This window comes from Macaca thibetana, chromosome 15 (genome assembly GCF_024542745.1).
Source record: "Macaca thibetana thibetana isolate TM-01 chromosome 15, ASM2454274v1, whole genome shotgun sequence".
NCBI lineage: Eukaryota > Metazoa > Chordata > Mammalia > Primates > Cercopithecidae > Macaca > Macaca thibetana.
This window is the reverse complement of record NC_065592.1, coordinates 80506917-80523657: the sequence shown is the minus strand read 5'-3', so window position 1 is coordinate 80523657 and position 16741 is coordinate 80506917. Positions and strand designations below refer to the sequence as shown.

At 39.9% G+C, this 16741-nt stretch overlaps 2 protein-coding genes across 10 annotated transcripts in view; one reads left to right on the top strand and one right to left on the bottom strand.

The window, feature by feature from the left end:
* The window catches only part of LOC126937902 (putative COBW domain-containing protein 7), a 952477-nt gene that overhangs the window by 165095 nt on the left and 770641 nt on the right, over positions 1-16741 (bottom strand). The window lies entirely within an intron of this gene.
* Positions 1-16741, top strand: part of DOCK8 (dedicator of cytokinesis 8) — a 240779-nt gene that overhangs the window by 74809 nt on the left and 149229 nt on the right. For all 9 annotated transcript variants that reach the window (XM_050761724.1, XM_050761731.1, XM_050761732.1 and 6 more), the window contains 2 exons: positions 9924-10047; positions 13335-13547. In XM_050761724.1, coding sequence (XP_050617681.1) covers positions 9924-10047; positions 13335-13547 — 337 coding nt within the window. The remainder of the gene's footprint in view (positions 1-9923; positions 10048-13334; positions 13548-16741) is intronic.

Below are 16741 nucleotides of genomic sequence, written 5' to 3'. Positions count from 1 at the left end.
AGTAGCTGGGACTACAGGCGCCCGCCCACCATGCCAGGCAAATTTTTTGTATTTTTAGTAGAGATGGTGTTTCACCGTGTTAGCCAGGATGGTCTCGATCTCCTGACCTGGTGATCTGCCTGCCTCAGCCTCCCAAAGTGCTGGGATTACAGGCTATTATTTTAATCCAGAAGCTATTACACCTACTTTCTGAATACAGTTTCCTATCACCAAATTTCCTTTCCTTATGTGTTCTAAAATCCCGGTTAAATATGCACTTAACCATAAAACTGTAAGTCCCGCTCTTGAGTATTTACATAAAAACCTGTATGCAAATATAGCAGTTTAGCAGTTTTATTTGTAATTGCCAAACCTGTATAGCAGTTTTATTTGTAATCGCCAAAAACTAGAAAAAACCCAGATTGTACTCAGTTGGGTAGTAAACAAACTCTGGTAAATCCATGCAATGGAATACTACTCAGCAGTGAAATGGAACAAATAATTGATATATACAACACCATGGATGAATCTCAGATGCAGTATGCTAAGTGAAAGAAGCCAAACAAAGGCCGGGCGTGGTGGCTCATGCCTGTAATCCCAGCACTTTGGGAGGCTGAGGCGGGTGGATCACTTGAGTTCAGGAGTTCCAGACCAGCCTGACCAACATGGTGAAACCCTGTCTCTACTAAAACTACAAAAATTATCCAGGCATGGTGGCGCATGCCTGTAGTCCCAGTTACTCAGGAGACTGAGGCAGAAGAGTCGCTTGAACCCAGGAGGCAGAGGTTGCAGTGAGCCAAGATCATGCTATTGCGCTCCAGCCTGGTCAACAAAGCAAGACTCTGTCTTAAAAAAAAAAAAAAAGAAGCCGGACAAAAAAGATAACTGCATGATTTCATTTATCTGACATTCTGGAAAAGATAAAGCTACAGCGATGGAAAACAGGTCCATGGTTACCAGGGTCTGGGAGTGGGGAAGGGGGCTGACTACAAAAGGACATGGGAGTGTCCTTGGGGGGTGCTGGCACTATAGTGCCCATGATGTAAAATCTGCCTTGGATCATTAAATTAGAAGAAATCAATTCCATTTATCCCAAATATTCCCTCCAAGTGAAATACTTTGGTAGCATATATAATAATAATTCAATAAATATTAGCTATTGTATTTATTAAGTAGTACATATCAGAAAACATACTTATATTAGCATGTCAGAAGAATGAATACAAAATTCTCTCCCATATATTGAATGTGCCATGGAGAGGGCGACCTGCCTTCCTCTGGAGGACCATACTTAATGAAGTCACTTTGCCTCATAAGGACATGCCTTTGTTATCCAGAACCATGCAGTCAAACACTGATTTAGTTAGCTCCTTTATTCCTCAATTATCTCCTTGCTGGTATTACATTTATCTATAATATCTAGAGATAGGCTTTTATGTCCTTGCTAGCTCTGGTAATGGTTTTGAATCCCACTTAGGGGGTAGGGGAGTAGAGTAATGGCCATTTGTGTTCCCTCCCACTCTCATCGTTCTATAGGGCATTTGCCACTCAAGTTCTATAATTGAGACATTTAAATCATACAAATAATGCTGCCCATGAAGGATAGAGGAAAGTTTTAGATTTCCTTTTAAACCTAACAGAGAAAGATTAAGTTACACAAAAATGTACAATACATGATCTCCAGTACATTGGAGGACATGTATTTTCTTACTTGAAATATTTGTATTACTTAGACTGGAAGATTTATTAAACGATTTCTAGTCTATCATTCATGTCTACAGCACCAAATTTGGTGTCCTTGTTTTAAAAACAATACTGCTTTTCTCCCCATGACTTTTGAAAATGGTTCCTGGTTTACTGATTAGCATGGTGCCATGTTTGCTTGGTTGTCCCACCTTATAGCTGCATATTTTGATAACTTTGTGTGGATTAATGTTTGATGACGTCTTTTGGGTGGTATTAACTATTTTAAGCTTTATTTCCTATGTCATTTTCTCTAAATGAAGCAAAGAGGGATAAACTTGAGAATGTTTTTGATGCTTGGTGGAGAGCTGAACTCTTAAGTAATTAAACTTGTTTACATACTATATTTATTCTTGCCAGAGACAGTGAAACATTTCATGAGTGTTATGGGCAGCATCATAAAAGCCTTTAGACTTTGTTTTTCATCTGGGGTGATTAAGGTAATTCTGGAGGAAGGTCGAGCTCAAGGAGAGCTGGGATATCAAGGAATGGGGTATCATCTGTTTTATTACTCCATATTTTACTCCCAGTGAACTGGTAAACAATTAAAATTCAAACACATCAGTGCATATAATTCAGTTACTCCCAAAACACCATAAAAATGTCTCCCTGATCAATAATTGCTTATTATGACATGCATTTGTTGTGCTAGCTGTCAAGGTGCTTAGCTATTTGCTTTCTAAAAGTATGAAAAAGCAAACGCGGCTGATCAGCCTATGTGGTAACAAAGAGCAATCCAGCTGTGGATGTCACAGAGCCACTCTTGACCTGTTGTGCATAGACTCCCTCCCCACAAATCCAAACCCACTAAGACTCTCCAGGCTCTGTTATCACAGCCAGCCTGGTTCAGCTTGGATGCCCTCCTCACACCATATGGGTTCTGATTTTCTATGCCAGGCAGTCCGTCTTAAATGGATGCATCCTCACCCTGTTTGGGCTTCGACTTCCTATTCTGGACCTCCTTAGCTACTCCCACCCCAAGGCATGGAGGGCTGCCTTGTTCTGATGCACCTTATGATTTTAGCACCAAATTGTACAGGAAGGGAGAGAAGGGAAAGGGGAAAGAGGATGTAAAAGGAAAGAGAGGGTAGGGAATAGGAAAAAGAAGATGAGGAACACATAATTATTTTCTAATCCTCACAATAGGTCCTCAAAATGAGCAACATTTCCCCCTATTTCATACTTGAGGAAACTGTGCCTCTGAAAGACAAAAGCCTTGCCCAAGGTCTATTAGTAGATTAAGGAGCCAGCATCTGCACCCAGTTCCTTCTGACGGCAGCGCCTGAATTCTTCCTGCTCCACCACACTGTCATTAAGGAGAATGCTCTCAAGACGTGCTTGGTCTTTGGATTGTCTCAAATGTGTTAGAATAGTGTTTTAAGAAAAGAAATGCAGATCTCCTGGGAAGCAATAGGTCGAGTTCATTTCATGAGAATCATTTTTCTAGCAGTTGGCCTATTTCCCCATTTTTCTCCTGTCTGCATCTAGGTACAACAGGAACTTGGCTTTATTTGATTCCGTTGCCAGGGTGGGGTAATGAGGCTGGGAGTCTCTTGTAGCCAGTGGCAGTGAGCCAGCAGTCACACTGCCTACCCAGTGATGGTTCCTTCTGCGGCCAGCACTTCTGGCATGAGTCATCTTTACATGCTTGCCAACCCTTGTCTTCTCCTCCCCAGCCAGGTTCACCCTTGCTGACGTGAGGGAGCTTTGAGACTTTCTGAAGTTTTTAAATGGGGAAGTAGATGTTAAACCTAGTATGAGGAAGAGAGGGAAAGTTTGCTCTAGTTTCAAACACACAGTCATAGAAGATGCTGGTCTTAATGCTTTCCATAGCAAAAACCCTGAAGTCTTAAAGTGTGCATATTGTGAACTGAAGTTTTAACACTATTGTGTAACTAATTTGTTAATGCCCATTTGTCATTGACTGTGGGGTCCATCTGAAAAACACAAACATTAACAAAATGGAAGACAGAAAAGAAAGCAAGCATCATTTGTGTACAATAGCCAAGGAACAATAGCCAAATAAATTTGATGGTCCCAAAAGTGAAGCCTCTTTTGAGGAGAAAATTTGATTTTAAATTAGGGCCAGGTGGGGTGGCTCATGCCTGTAGTCCCAGCACTTTGGGAGGCAGAAGCGGGTGGATCACCTGAGGTCAGGAGTTCGAGACCAGTCTGGCCAACATGGCAAAACCCTGACTTTACTAAAAATACAAAAATTAGCTGGGCATGGTGGTGCATGCCTGTGATCCCAGCTACTCGGGAGGCTGAGACAGGAGAATTGCTTGAACCCAGGAGGTGGAGGTTGCAGTGAGCCAAGAACGTGCCACTGTACTCCAGCCTGGGTGAAGGAGCCAGAGTCTGTCTCAAAAAAAAAAAAAAAAAAAGATTTTGACTTTTTTCAGATTAGTGCATGAACTTTTATTATAAAACTTTAAAGCTAGGGCAAATATCTTAGAATTCACCTCATGTTCATGCTTTACCCTATGAAGAAACAGAGGCACAGAGAGAAATAACTTGAGGATAATGGAAACGTGCACACGTCTGTAAGTGTGTGTGTGTGTGTGTGTGTGTGTGTGTGTGTGTGTGTGTGTCAGAGAGAAAGAGAGATGTTCCCTTGTAAGTAAACACTCTTGGAAATAGGTGCATTTTATTATAAGACAAAAAGTAACACTAAAGCTGATATAGTTCTGGTTGCTAAGCCTCACACACAAAAGGTCTTTAGGTAGCTGCTTCCTGATTTTTATTTCTGTGGCCCAAAAATTCTCTTTGTAAACCTTCGTGTCATGTCATACTAAACCTTTGACATCAATACCCTTTAAAATATACAGGTCCTTTAAAAAAAAGACAAAGGGCAAATACCAATGTGGGAAACTTGAATTTTAATTGTTTGTTTCAATGTTAGAATGAATTAATGTTAGATAAATTCTTTGGTAATTTTTCCCCCTAAAATTGGATTTTTCAAGAAACATCACTGGTTTGATATATTGTTATGTGGGATAGCATAATTTTAGGGGACAACTTAATATCTGCATTTATTTGTCACTGCTTTGAGTTGGTTTTTGTCCCCTGACCCCCAGCCGGGATGTTAGATCACACAGATTTTTTTTTCTTTGAGCCATTAGGGAGAGTCCAAAACAGTCACTTTATGCAGTAGGAAAGCTTGCCCAGTCAGCACACACAGATATGTTGTTGCCTGATTTATATTTGTGAGAGTAACTTTTAAGAAGCTAGCAAGTTTATGAAATGCATGTGAGAATTTCTCTCAAATAACCCTGTTAATGGACAGTCCAGCAATCCTCCCATCTCACCCTCCCATGTAGCTGAGACTACAGGCAGGTGGCACCATACTCAGCTAACTTTTTGTGTTTTTTATAGATATGTGGCTTCACCATGTCACCCAGGCTGGTCTCAAACTCCTGGGCTCAAGCGGTCTTCCCACCTTGGCCTCCCAGAGTGCTGGGATTACAGGTGTGAGCCACTGCACCCAGCCTGTATATTTTTCTTGAAATCCTTTTTGAATGTTTAGTCTTGTTTTCTTATTCAGAGTACACCTTGTTCATTATTTATTTATTTTTCATTTCCCCAATTTAGCCTGCTTTCCACCCAGCTCTAGCAACATAGGTTTGGGTCAGAGAAATTCAAGTGGCCAGGGGACACTAAAGATGGCCCGTTATGGTAGGCCTTGAGTTGAATTAGTCACCAAGCTAGTCTTATCTCTTTTTAGGCCTAATTCTTGCCTTTTTTTTTTTTTTTTTTTTTTTTGGCTCAAAACAAATTGTTTGTCTTTAGAACACAATAAAATCCAGGGAGAGTGTCCTGTTCTTCCTACAGACGTCACTGGGACATCTTATTCTTTAATTAATTCAGTCAACTGAAATTGGTCAAATACCTGCTCTCTGTGCCAGAGTTACAAACTTTGTATTTCTATAATTGCTAGTAGCTGTCTTACATTTCTTATTTTATCTATCTGGCATGTGATATGCCTAATACCTTCCATTATCACCTCATGTCCCTTTACCAGCTTGGTAGTTTTTCTGTTAGTTCAGGAAATCAAACAAAATGGTGTGTGACCTGGAGGAACTAGAAAAACAAGAGCAAACCAACCCTAAAGCCAGCAGAAGAAAAGAAATAACCAAAATCAGAGCTGAAAAAAAATTGAGACGTGAAAATCCATACAAAAGATCAATGAAACCAAAAGTTTGTTATTAAAAAAAAAAAAAAAAAAAGACAAGGTTGATAGACCACTAACTAGATTAATAAAGAAAACAAGAGAGAAGATCGATCCAAATAAGCACAATCAGAAATGACAAAAATGACACTACAACTGATGCCTCTGAAATATAAAAAATCCTCAGAGACTGTTACAAATACCGCTATGCACACAAACTAGAAAACCTAGAAGAAATGGATAGATACCTGGAAACAGACCAATAATGAGTTTTGAAATGGAATCAGTAATACAAAACCCACCCCAAAAAGCCCTTGATCAAATGGATTCACAGCCAAATTATACCAGACATATAAAGAAGAACTAGTACCAATCCTACTGAAATCATTTCAAAAATTCAAGGAGGAAGGACCCCTCCCTAACCCATTCTACAAAGCCAGCATCATTCTGATACCAAAACCTGGCAGAGACACAGCAGAAAAGAAAACTTTAGGCCAATATCCCTGATAAACATTGACACAAAAATCCTCAACAAGATACTAGCAAACCAAATCCAGCAGCACATTGAAAAGTTAATTCATCACATTCAAGTAGGCTTTATTCCTGGGATGCGAGGTTGATTCACCATACACAGATCAATAAATGAAACTCATCACATAAACAGAATTAAAAACAAAAACCACAGGATAATCTCAATAGACACAGAAAAGGCTTTTAACAAAATTCAACATCTCTTCATGTTAAAAACCCTCAACAAATTAGGCATTGAAGGAACATACCTCAAAATGGTAAGAGCCATCTATTATTCAGCTATCCACGGCCAACATCATACTGACTGGGCAAAAGCTGGAAGCATTTCTCTTGAGAACTGGAACAAAACAAGGATGCCTACTCCCACCACTTATATCAACATAGTACTGGAAGTGCTAGCCAGAGAAATCAGGCAAGAAAAAGAAATAAAAGACGTCCCATTAGGAAGAGAGGAAGTCAAACTAGCTCTGTCATAGTGCAGGCAATATAATTCTGTACCCAGAAAACACTGCAGACCCTGCTAAAAGGCCCCTAGAACTGACAAACAACTTCAGTAAAATTTCAGGATACAAAATCAATGTACAAAAGTCAGTAACATTTCCACACACCAATAATGTCTAAGTTGAGAGCCAAATCAAGAATGTAATTCCATTTATTCTTTTGAATAAAATACCTAGGAATACAGCTAATCAAGGAGGTGAAAGATCTCTACAATGAGAATTACGAAACACGCTGAAAGAGATCAGAGGTGACACAAACAAATGGACAAATATGCTCATGGATAGGAAGAATCAATATTGTTAAAACGGCCATAGTGCCCAAAGAGATTTTTAGATTCACTGCTATTCCTAACTACCAACATCATTTTTTCACAGAATTTGAAAAAAAAAAAAACCTATTCCAAAATTCATGTGGAACCAAAAAACCTGAATAACCAAAGCAATCTTAAGCAAAAAGAACAAAGCCAGTGGCATCACACTATGTGACTTCATACTACACTACAAGGCTACGGTGACCAACACAGCATAGTCCAGGTACAAAAATAGACACATAGACCAATAGAACAAGTTAAAGAATCAGAAATAAAGCTGCACACCTACAGCCATCTGATCTTTGACAAAGTTGACAATAACAAGCCATGAGGAAAGGTCTCCCTATTCAATAAATGGTGCTGGAGTAACTGGCTAGTCATATACAGAAGACCAAAACTGGACCCCTCCCTTTAATCATATATAAACATTAACTCAAGATGGATTAAGGACTTAAATGTAAGACCTAAAATTACAAAAACCCTAGAGAAAAAAACTAGGAAATAGTATTCTGGACATTGGCCTTGGTAAAAAATTTATGAATAAGTCCCCAAAAGCAATTGTAACAAAAACAAAAATTGACAAGTGGGACTTAAGTAAACTAAAGAGCTTCTGCACACTAGAAGAAACTATCAACAGAGTAAACTGACAACCTACTGAATAGGAGAAAATATTCACAAACTGTAAATCTGAAGAATGTCTGATACCCAGAATCTATAAGGAACTTAAATAATTCAACAAGCGAAAACCAAACAACCCCATTTGAAAATGGGCAAAAGACATGAACAGATACTTCTCAAAAGAAGTCATACGTGTAGCCAACAAATACATGAAAAAATGCTCAGCATCACTAATTATTAGATAAACACAAATCAATACCACAATGTGATACCAACTCACACCAGTTGGAATGACTGTTATTGAAAAGTCAAAAAATACACTGGGCATGGTAGCTTATGCTTGTAATCCCAGCATTTTGGGAGGCTGAGGCAGGAGGATTATTTGAAGCCAGGAGGTTGAGACCAGCCTATGCAATGTAGCAAGACATGTCTCACAAAACATCAAAATAAATGAAACAAAAAACAACAACAACAACAAAGAAAATTAGCTGGGTATGGTGGCGTGTACCTATATTCCCACCTACTGGAAGGCTGAGGTGGGAAGATTGCTTGAGCCTCGGAATGCAAGGCTGCAGTAAGCTATAATCACACCACTGCACTCCATCCTGGATAGCAGAACAAGACCCTCTCTCAAAAAAAAAAAAAAAAAAAAAAAAAAGGCAAAAATTAATATGTTGGAAATTAGTTCAGTCACTATGGAATGCATTGTGAAGATTTCTGAAAGAACTTAAAACAGAACTACCATTCAACCCAGCAATCCCACTCCTGGGTCTACACCCAAAGAAAAATAAATTGTTCTACAAAAAAGACACATGCACTTGTATGTTCATCACAGCACAATTCACAATAGCAAAGACATGGAATCAACCTAGATGCCCATCAACAGTGGACTAGATAAAGAAAATGTGGTACATATACACCATGGAATACTACACAGCCATAACAAAGAACAAAATCATGGGTTCCTTTTTTTTTTTTTTTTTTTTGTAGCAACATGAATGCAGCTGGAGGCCATTATCCTAAATGAATTAACACAGGAACAGAAAACCAAATACCACATGTTCTTATTTATAAGCAGGAGCTAAACATTGGGTAAACACGGGCATAAAGATAACATGGTAGACACCGGGGACTACTAGAGAAGGGAGGATGGAAGCAGGTGTGGGTTGAAAAACTGCCTGTTGAGTACTCTGGTCACTACGTGGGTGATGTCAGCATCATTCATACATCAAGCCTAAGTGACATGCAGTTTACCCATGTAATGAATTTGCACATGTATCCCTTGAACCTAAAATAAAAGTCAGAAAAAAATAAAAGATAAGATATTCCTTATCCTCAACAAAAATTAAAATGGCACGTGTTTATGCACTTGACTTTGCAGCATGTTTTCCAAAGATGTCTTTGAGTCATAAAAATGGGAAATACACATGTTGGTTTCTCTCGTCATCACTTGACAACTTATATGCTTTACCTTTCTTATGATGGTCTCATTTCTTCAGTGACAGGACTAGACATTCTATTTTAAACTCTGTCCAGAGCTGCATATTATTCAACACAATTTTAACAGAGTTCATAGAGCAGAGATTGAGGATGTTTGCAAAGATAAATCATTTATTTTTATTTTTTCGTAACCATGTCCCGCCTATTTTATTCATTATTAAGAACATTGATGTGAAGATGAAATGGTTTTCTCTATTTTTATCTTCAAACGATCTCTATTTGCGGCTTCTGCACATTGCTAGACCCAGCCACTTACACTAGGGTCATAGTTTAGCTTCAGCTCGGAGCCAAATGCCCCACAGCTGAAATGACCACACCTCCGAAGTGGCATTTTCCCAGGCCATGCCTCCCTTTAATAATGAGCCAGCCGGGGGGTAAGTTTGTATCTCATTACAACAGAGCCTTGTGTTAGGCCTGGTGCATAATTAAATGTGAGGAATTACAATCGCTTCCCTCTTTGAAAGCTCTCTCAGCACCATGTCTACACTTAAGCCATTACTTTTATTTTTAATCTAATGGTTTGCCTCTCTCTCTCCCTCTTTCTCTCTCCAAATTAAATATCAACCATAAAAGGAACCAAGGAAGTCCAGAAATTTGTGGCTTTAAAAAGACTGGATCTCGAAAAGATTTTCACAAGACACTTCCAAAACAGACGTTTGAGTCGGAAACCTTGGAGTGCAGTGAACCCGCTGCTCAGGTATTTCCTATCAACAAACACGGTTACCAGGTTACTGGACTCTTCTGCCCAGGGCATGCTGTCAATTTTACAAACTCGAATAAAGGATAGACACATAGAAAGTTTGAGTAGGAGGAACTTTACCATTTGAGTCAGTGATATATTTTTTTCAAATTTATTTATAGTTACAGAAATTGGTGTTCAAATGAAAACCCAGAAACCTAATGATTAACATAGAAAAAAGTGGAAAAGTTCTAACTGGGGGACAGAGACACCTTGGGCCCATCCCTAGAACAATTCCTGCAGAGACTCTTGGTGCCCCTAAGGCAAACTACAGAGTAATGAAAAGCTCCATGCTGAGGCCAGAATACTGCATTCTCCTAGTGATTCTACCATGTGCTAACTCTCTAACTTCAGGCAGGATAATTAAACTTACTGGGCTTCAGTTTCCTCTCCTGGGAAACAAGGATGATAATACTAACTCATGAGGTTATTTGAGTATTAAATGAGTTAATATCCATAAAGAATTAGAATAATGCCAAGTACACTTAGTGCCTAGTAAATGCTGGCCACTGTTATTGTTGTTGTCATTATTCTTTTTTTTTTTTTTTTTTTTTTTTTTTGAGACAGAGTCTCGCTCTGTCACCCAGACTGGAGTGCAGTGGTGCCATCTAGGCTCACTGCAAGCTCCGCCTCCTGGGTTCACACCATTTTCCTGCCTCAGCCTCCCGAATAGCTGGGACTACAGGCGCCTGCCGCCACGCCCGGCTAATTTCTTTTTGTATTTTTAGTAGAGATGGGGTCGATCTCCTGACCTGGTGATCCACTCATCTCAGTCTACAAAAGTGCTGGTATTACAGGTGTGAGCCACTGCGCCCAGTTGGTTGTCATTATTCTTATAAAGTGATTACAGTTTAAAATTCAAGTTAAAGTGTACATATTGTGAAATGAACTTTTAACACTATTCTGTAACTAATTTTTTAAATGCCTGGGGTCATTTGAAGAACTCCAGCAAACACTCTAACAAATAGAAGACAGAAAGAAACGAAGCCTTCATTTGCATAAAACAGCCAAAGAACAGTAGCCAAATAAATTTCATGTTTCCAAAAGTTAAGCTCTATGCACCTATGTTCACAGCAGCATTATTCACAGTAGCCAAAAGGTAGAAGCAACCCAAGTGTCCATCCATAATGAATGGATAAACAAAACGTGGTTGCCAGGGGCTGGGGGAGGGAGGAGTGGGAAACTTGTTTAATGGGTAGAGTCTCCTATCTATTTGTGAATGAATTAATTAATTAATTAATGAGACAGGGTCTCACTTTGTCACCCAGGCTGGATTGCAGAAGAAGTCATCGTGGCCGGTCGTGGTGGTTTATGCCTGTAATCTCAGCACTTTGGGAGGCCAAGGCAGGTGGATCACTTGAGGTCAGGAGTTCAAGACCAGCCTGGCCAACATGGTGAAACCCCATCTCTACTAAAAATACAAAATTAGCCAGGCGTGGTGGCACGTGCCTGTAATCCCAGCTACTCAGGAGGCTGAGGCAGGAGAATCACTTGAACCCAGGAGGTAGAGACAGCAGTGAGCTAAGATTGTGCCATTGCACTCTAGCCTAGCCAAAAAGAGTAAAACTCCATCTAAAAAAAGAAAAAAAATTCAATCTTTCCTGTTAGCTTTATTAAATATACTTTAACTTTAGAAGCACAATAATTAGAACTGGCCAAACTTTAAAAAATTTTTTCACAAAGAAAATTAGTAACTTGTAGGGTCATTTATAATCTTTTTCTCTGTTGATTTTTACAGTTTTAAAAAGTTAATACATTAATGTATTTATTTACTTATTTTTTGAGATGGAGTCTCGCTCTTGTTACCGAGGCTGGAGTGCAGTGGCACAATCTCAGCTCATTGCAACCTCTGCCTCCCAGGTTCAAGTGATTCTCCTGCCTCAGCCTCCCAAGCAGCTGGGGTTACAGGCACTAGCCACCACGCCCAGCTAATTGTTTTGTATTTTTAGTAGAGATGGGGTTTCACCATGTTGGCCAGGCTGGTCTTGAACTCCTGACCTCAGGTGATCCGCCCACCTCGGCCTCCCAAAGTGCTGGGATTACAGTCATGAGCCCAATATTTTAAAAATAGTACATTATTACAGAAGCTAGATGTGAACTTTAAATTATGATCAGAAAATTAGTGTGCCTGACAGATTCTATGGTTGTCTGGGCCTGTGACATTCACACCTTTGTGATGTTCATCCCCGACTGTGGGTGGGACCTGGGACTTGCTTCTATCAAAACAATATGGCAAAGCATGATAGGATGTCACTTGTGATCATATTGTAGCAGCCAAAATGGATTAAAGACTTAAATGGGGCCAGGCGCAGTGGCTCACCCCTGTAATCCCAGCACTTCGGGAGGTTGACAGGGGCAGATCACCTAAGGTCAGGAATTTGAGACCAGCCTGGCCAATATGGTGAAACCCCATCTCTACTAAAAATACAAAAATTAGCCGGATGTGGTGGTAGATGCCTGTCGTCCCAGCTACTAGGGAGGCTGATGCAGGAGAATCACTTGAACCCAGGAGGCGGAGGTTGCAGTGAGCTGAGATGGCACCATAGCACTCAAGCCTAGGTGTTGCAGCAAGACTCGGTTTAAAAAAAAAAAAAAGGTAATCATACCTCACTGCAGCCTTGAACTCCTGGGCGGGGTTCAAGCAGTCTTCCTACCTAAACCTCGCAAGGAGCTAAGACTGTGGGTGCACACCACCATGCCTGGCTAAGTTTTGCCTTTTTTTTTTTTTAGGGACTGAGTCTCATTGTGTTGCCCAGGCTAGTCTTGAACTCCTGGCCTCAAGCAATCCTCCCACCTTGTCTACCCAAAGTACTGGGATTAAAGGCATAAACCACTACACCTGGCCCAGTCTCCTTTTTGTTACACCTTCCTCCAGTTCTGTTTTGCTCTAGTGTGAGACATGAGCATGGTTCATTAAGAGGCTTGGCCCCCCAGCCCCAGGAAAGAACAAGCCAACAACCAATAGGAATGTAGAGCTGTTTTTAGTCCTTTCCTCAGGACTGGTTTGTCTGCATATGACGAGTAACTACCTGCTTCAGGTGAGAAGGAGACATTTAATTTTAGAATAGTCCAGCCAGGGAGCTAAGGTGTCATTCTTCTCAAATCCCCAGTTTCTTCAGAAGACTTGAGGCCTGGCTGAGATTCTATAGTCCCAAATTGGAGCAGTCTTGAGACATCCAAGATTCTTCAGTTCTCATTTTAGACTCGCTGTCTCTCTCACAAAGACCCACTGTTTTCTCTCACAGGCAGGCCCCCGCCACTTAAACGTGCTGTGCGATGTGTCTGGGAAAGGCCCCGTCACTGCCTGTGACTTTGACCTCCGTAGCCTGCAGCCTGACAAGCGGCTAGAAAACCTCCTGGAGCAAGTGAGTGCCGAGGACTTTGAGAAGCAGAACGAGGAGGCCCGGAGGACCAATCGGCAGGCCGAGCTCTTTGCCCTTTACCCGTCAGTGGACGAGGTGGGTGCCGCTGTCTCCACACTGGAGAATCTCAGTGAAGACTCTGAGAGTCATGTGGACAATTGTGTTGTTCATTATTACTGTACAACAGCCCATGATATCAGGGCTCACTTGTATGATTTCTGGAGCCTTGCTTTTCACTCAGGCAAGCCTGTGTGTCGTAGTAGAGCCAATATTGATGATCATGCAGATGGGATTCTGATGATAATAACAACTGGAATTTTCATAGCACTTTACAAAATATGTTCACTAAGAGCATCTCATTTAATCCCTGAACGTTTCAAGAGTCTACATGTAGTAATCACACCCAGCAAGTCAAACCATCCTATTATTTGAGGGTATGTGGCCACTAATCCATTGAGACATTGGTTACTTAAACTTTGATGTTCTTTAACGCTTTGCTACTTTCTTTTTAATGATCTCTATGAGCAACAAGAGAGACCTGCTTTGAAAACATTTCAAGCTAAGATAATCACAGTCCATGCTCCCAATGTGTATGACTTTGGGATCTTGATTGTGTACTTCTTCATTTATTGGAGCTGACCGACAACAATAGGATAATGTGGACTTTGCCTGTGGTCACTGCCTGGGGCACTTTGGATGCAATGAGAGGTGACCATTATTGAAGCTTTGTGTCTGTCTGAACTCCTCGTACTGTATAGAAGGCTCTCTGTTTTCCCCGCTGCGTGTGAGGTTATCTCCGCTTCTGGGTCTTGGCAGAACAGATTACTGCTATATCTCTGCTGTCCAAATTTTATTAAAAGTTCAGTTGCAAGAAACAAGATTTGAGGAAACTTTGCATAAAAGATATTCTATCTACGTGCCTCTAAATATTTGAAATTCGATCCTTGGATTAAGCAAGGCAATCAGAGAGCCTGATACCCCCACCCTTCTGGATTGTGTTTGCTAACCTGCCCTTCAGTGAGCTCACCACTGGTCAGCAAGGAGGACAATAAAGGAAACAGCAGTCGTGAGGTAGGATATCATGTCCACATGGAAATACTATTGTTGACATTGACCTACTCACCATCTAGCACCTTCCTCTTTGATGATCTAAAGGACAATTAGCCTTCAAGTCTTCAGAGAAAGAAGCGCGCTTCTGCTGAGATAATATGAACACTTAGAGATTGTGCTCATTTTGTAACTAACTCTCTTCAATTCTTTACTTCGAGCAAATTTCTGTCCACCTTCACCAAACGTGGCAGCTTGCTGATTGGTGTCCTGAATTTACTCCAGCTTTCTTTTCTTATCCTGATTTTCTAAGCACCTTGGTTTCCTCATCTATTTTTATTTTATTTGCAGTTTTTGTCAGCAGCTTCAAATGCTCTTCTGAATGAGGCAGATTATAAAAATAAATTATCCCACTTATATATAGACTCTAAAAAAGTGGATCTCATAGAAACAGAGTAGAAAGGTGGTTACCAGGGGCTGTGGGGTGAGGGAGAGGTGTTTCTCCAAGGCTGCAAAGTCTCAGACTGGAGGAATACGTTTTAGTGACCTGTTGCACTGCATAGTGACCAGAGTTAATAATAATGTGTTGTATATTTCAAAACTGCTTTTAAAAAAGATTTTTAATGTTCTCATCACACACACACAAAAGGTAAGTTGGTGAGGTGATAGATACATTAATTAGCTTGATTTAGTCTTTCTACAGTGTATACAAAGATCAAACCATTACTTGATTTAATCTTTCTACAATATATACATAGATCAAAACATTACTTGATTTAATCTTTATACAATGTATACATAGATGAAACCATTACACTGTACCCCATAGCTGTAGATAATTACTATTTGTCAATTAAAAAATAAATTAATAAAGTATGAATAATGTGAGCAATATCATCATCTCCATTCCTCACATTAGAAAGCAAGCATTAGGCTGAAGAGCTTTTTCAAGATTCAACAGATAAATTAAATTATAAAATGGGGCCCTAACTTGTTAACTACAAAGTTCATGTTCCCTTGTTTATGTATCTACATACATATGACTATCTGGTATGTTAGCACACATAACTGAAATCCAAAGATGATATTTTTAAATATCATGTAACTTTTTAGTTTCCATCTACAACATTAAGACTTTTTACCAGATTTGTCAAGATATGTTATATCAGACTGATTTGGCTTTTACTTTCCTCCCTCTTCCTCTCATTTCTGTGATGGAGATGCCAACATGTAATAGAGGGATCCAAAGTGGATGCCAGAAGAGAGAGAACAGTTAGAGGATGCAGAGAATATGTCCAGTGAGACTTTTGCTTGTCAGTGTCTCCCTGGTGGTATTAGATGGGAGAATGTTCCATCTGAACTGATTAAGATAATGAAACTTGGCCTGGTTTTAGAGGAACTTTGTTTTATGATCTTTGAAACAATGCAGACACTCCATTGGGACTGAAAGTTATAATATAGTAGCAGGCCTAATGGGGCCTGATTTTATTGAGTAAAGATAAGTGCTTTGTAATGAGTGTACCAGTTATTTGTAAATTGGCATGTCTAAAATGCTTGAGGGCCTCTATACCAGCCCTTTAATATTTTGAAGCTGTTGTCACAGAAATTGCATTTGTACTTATAATTTGCACTTTCTCCAAAGAAAGTTCTGTGGAAGAAAGTTCTACCTACTCTGACATGATTACAAATGCTGGTTTTTTTGATGACATAATCAGATTTTAAATATTATCATTACTTGGTTTCCCTGTAAGGAAAGTTAGAAGAGAGGTAAACTGGTATATCCAAGTTATGGTGGAGTCTACAGGAGAAGCAAAAGTTGGACTTAACCACCAAGCTTCTATAAGGCAAGTTCTTCCCCTAATTCATTTGGATTCTACAAAAGGTGGTGATTCTACAAAAGGCATTCTATGTCAATCCCTAAGAAAGATTCCACTAATACTCCAAATCATAGAAAAGTTTGCTGAGGCTCTTGGTTACAAGTGACAGAACCCAACTAAAACCAATTCAGAAAAAATGTTGGGGGAGTACTTATTGGCTCAACTAAGGAAATCACAGGGAGGCAAATGTGGAGTTGACCTCCAGATCCGTTGGGACAGTAAATGAAAGAATATAATCTCTCTCATACTGTCTCTTTCTCTCTCTATCTCGTTCATTCCCTTCATTTATACATATCTTTAGGATGATGAAAACAAGAGGTAGCCATTAATGTTTCACATTTCCACTTTCTGCTTGCTTGGGAATTA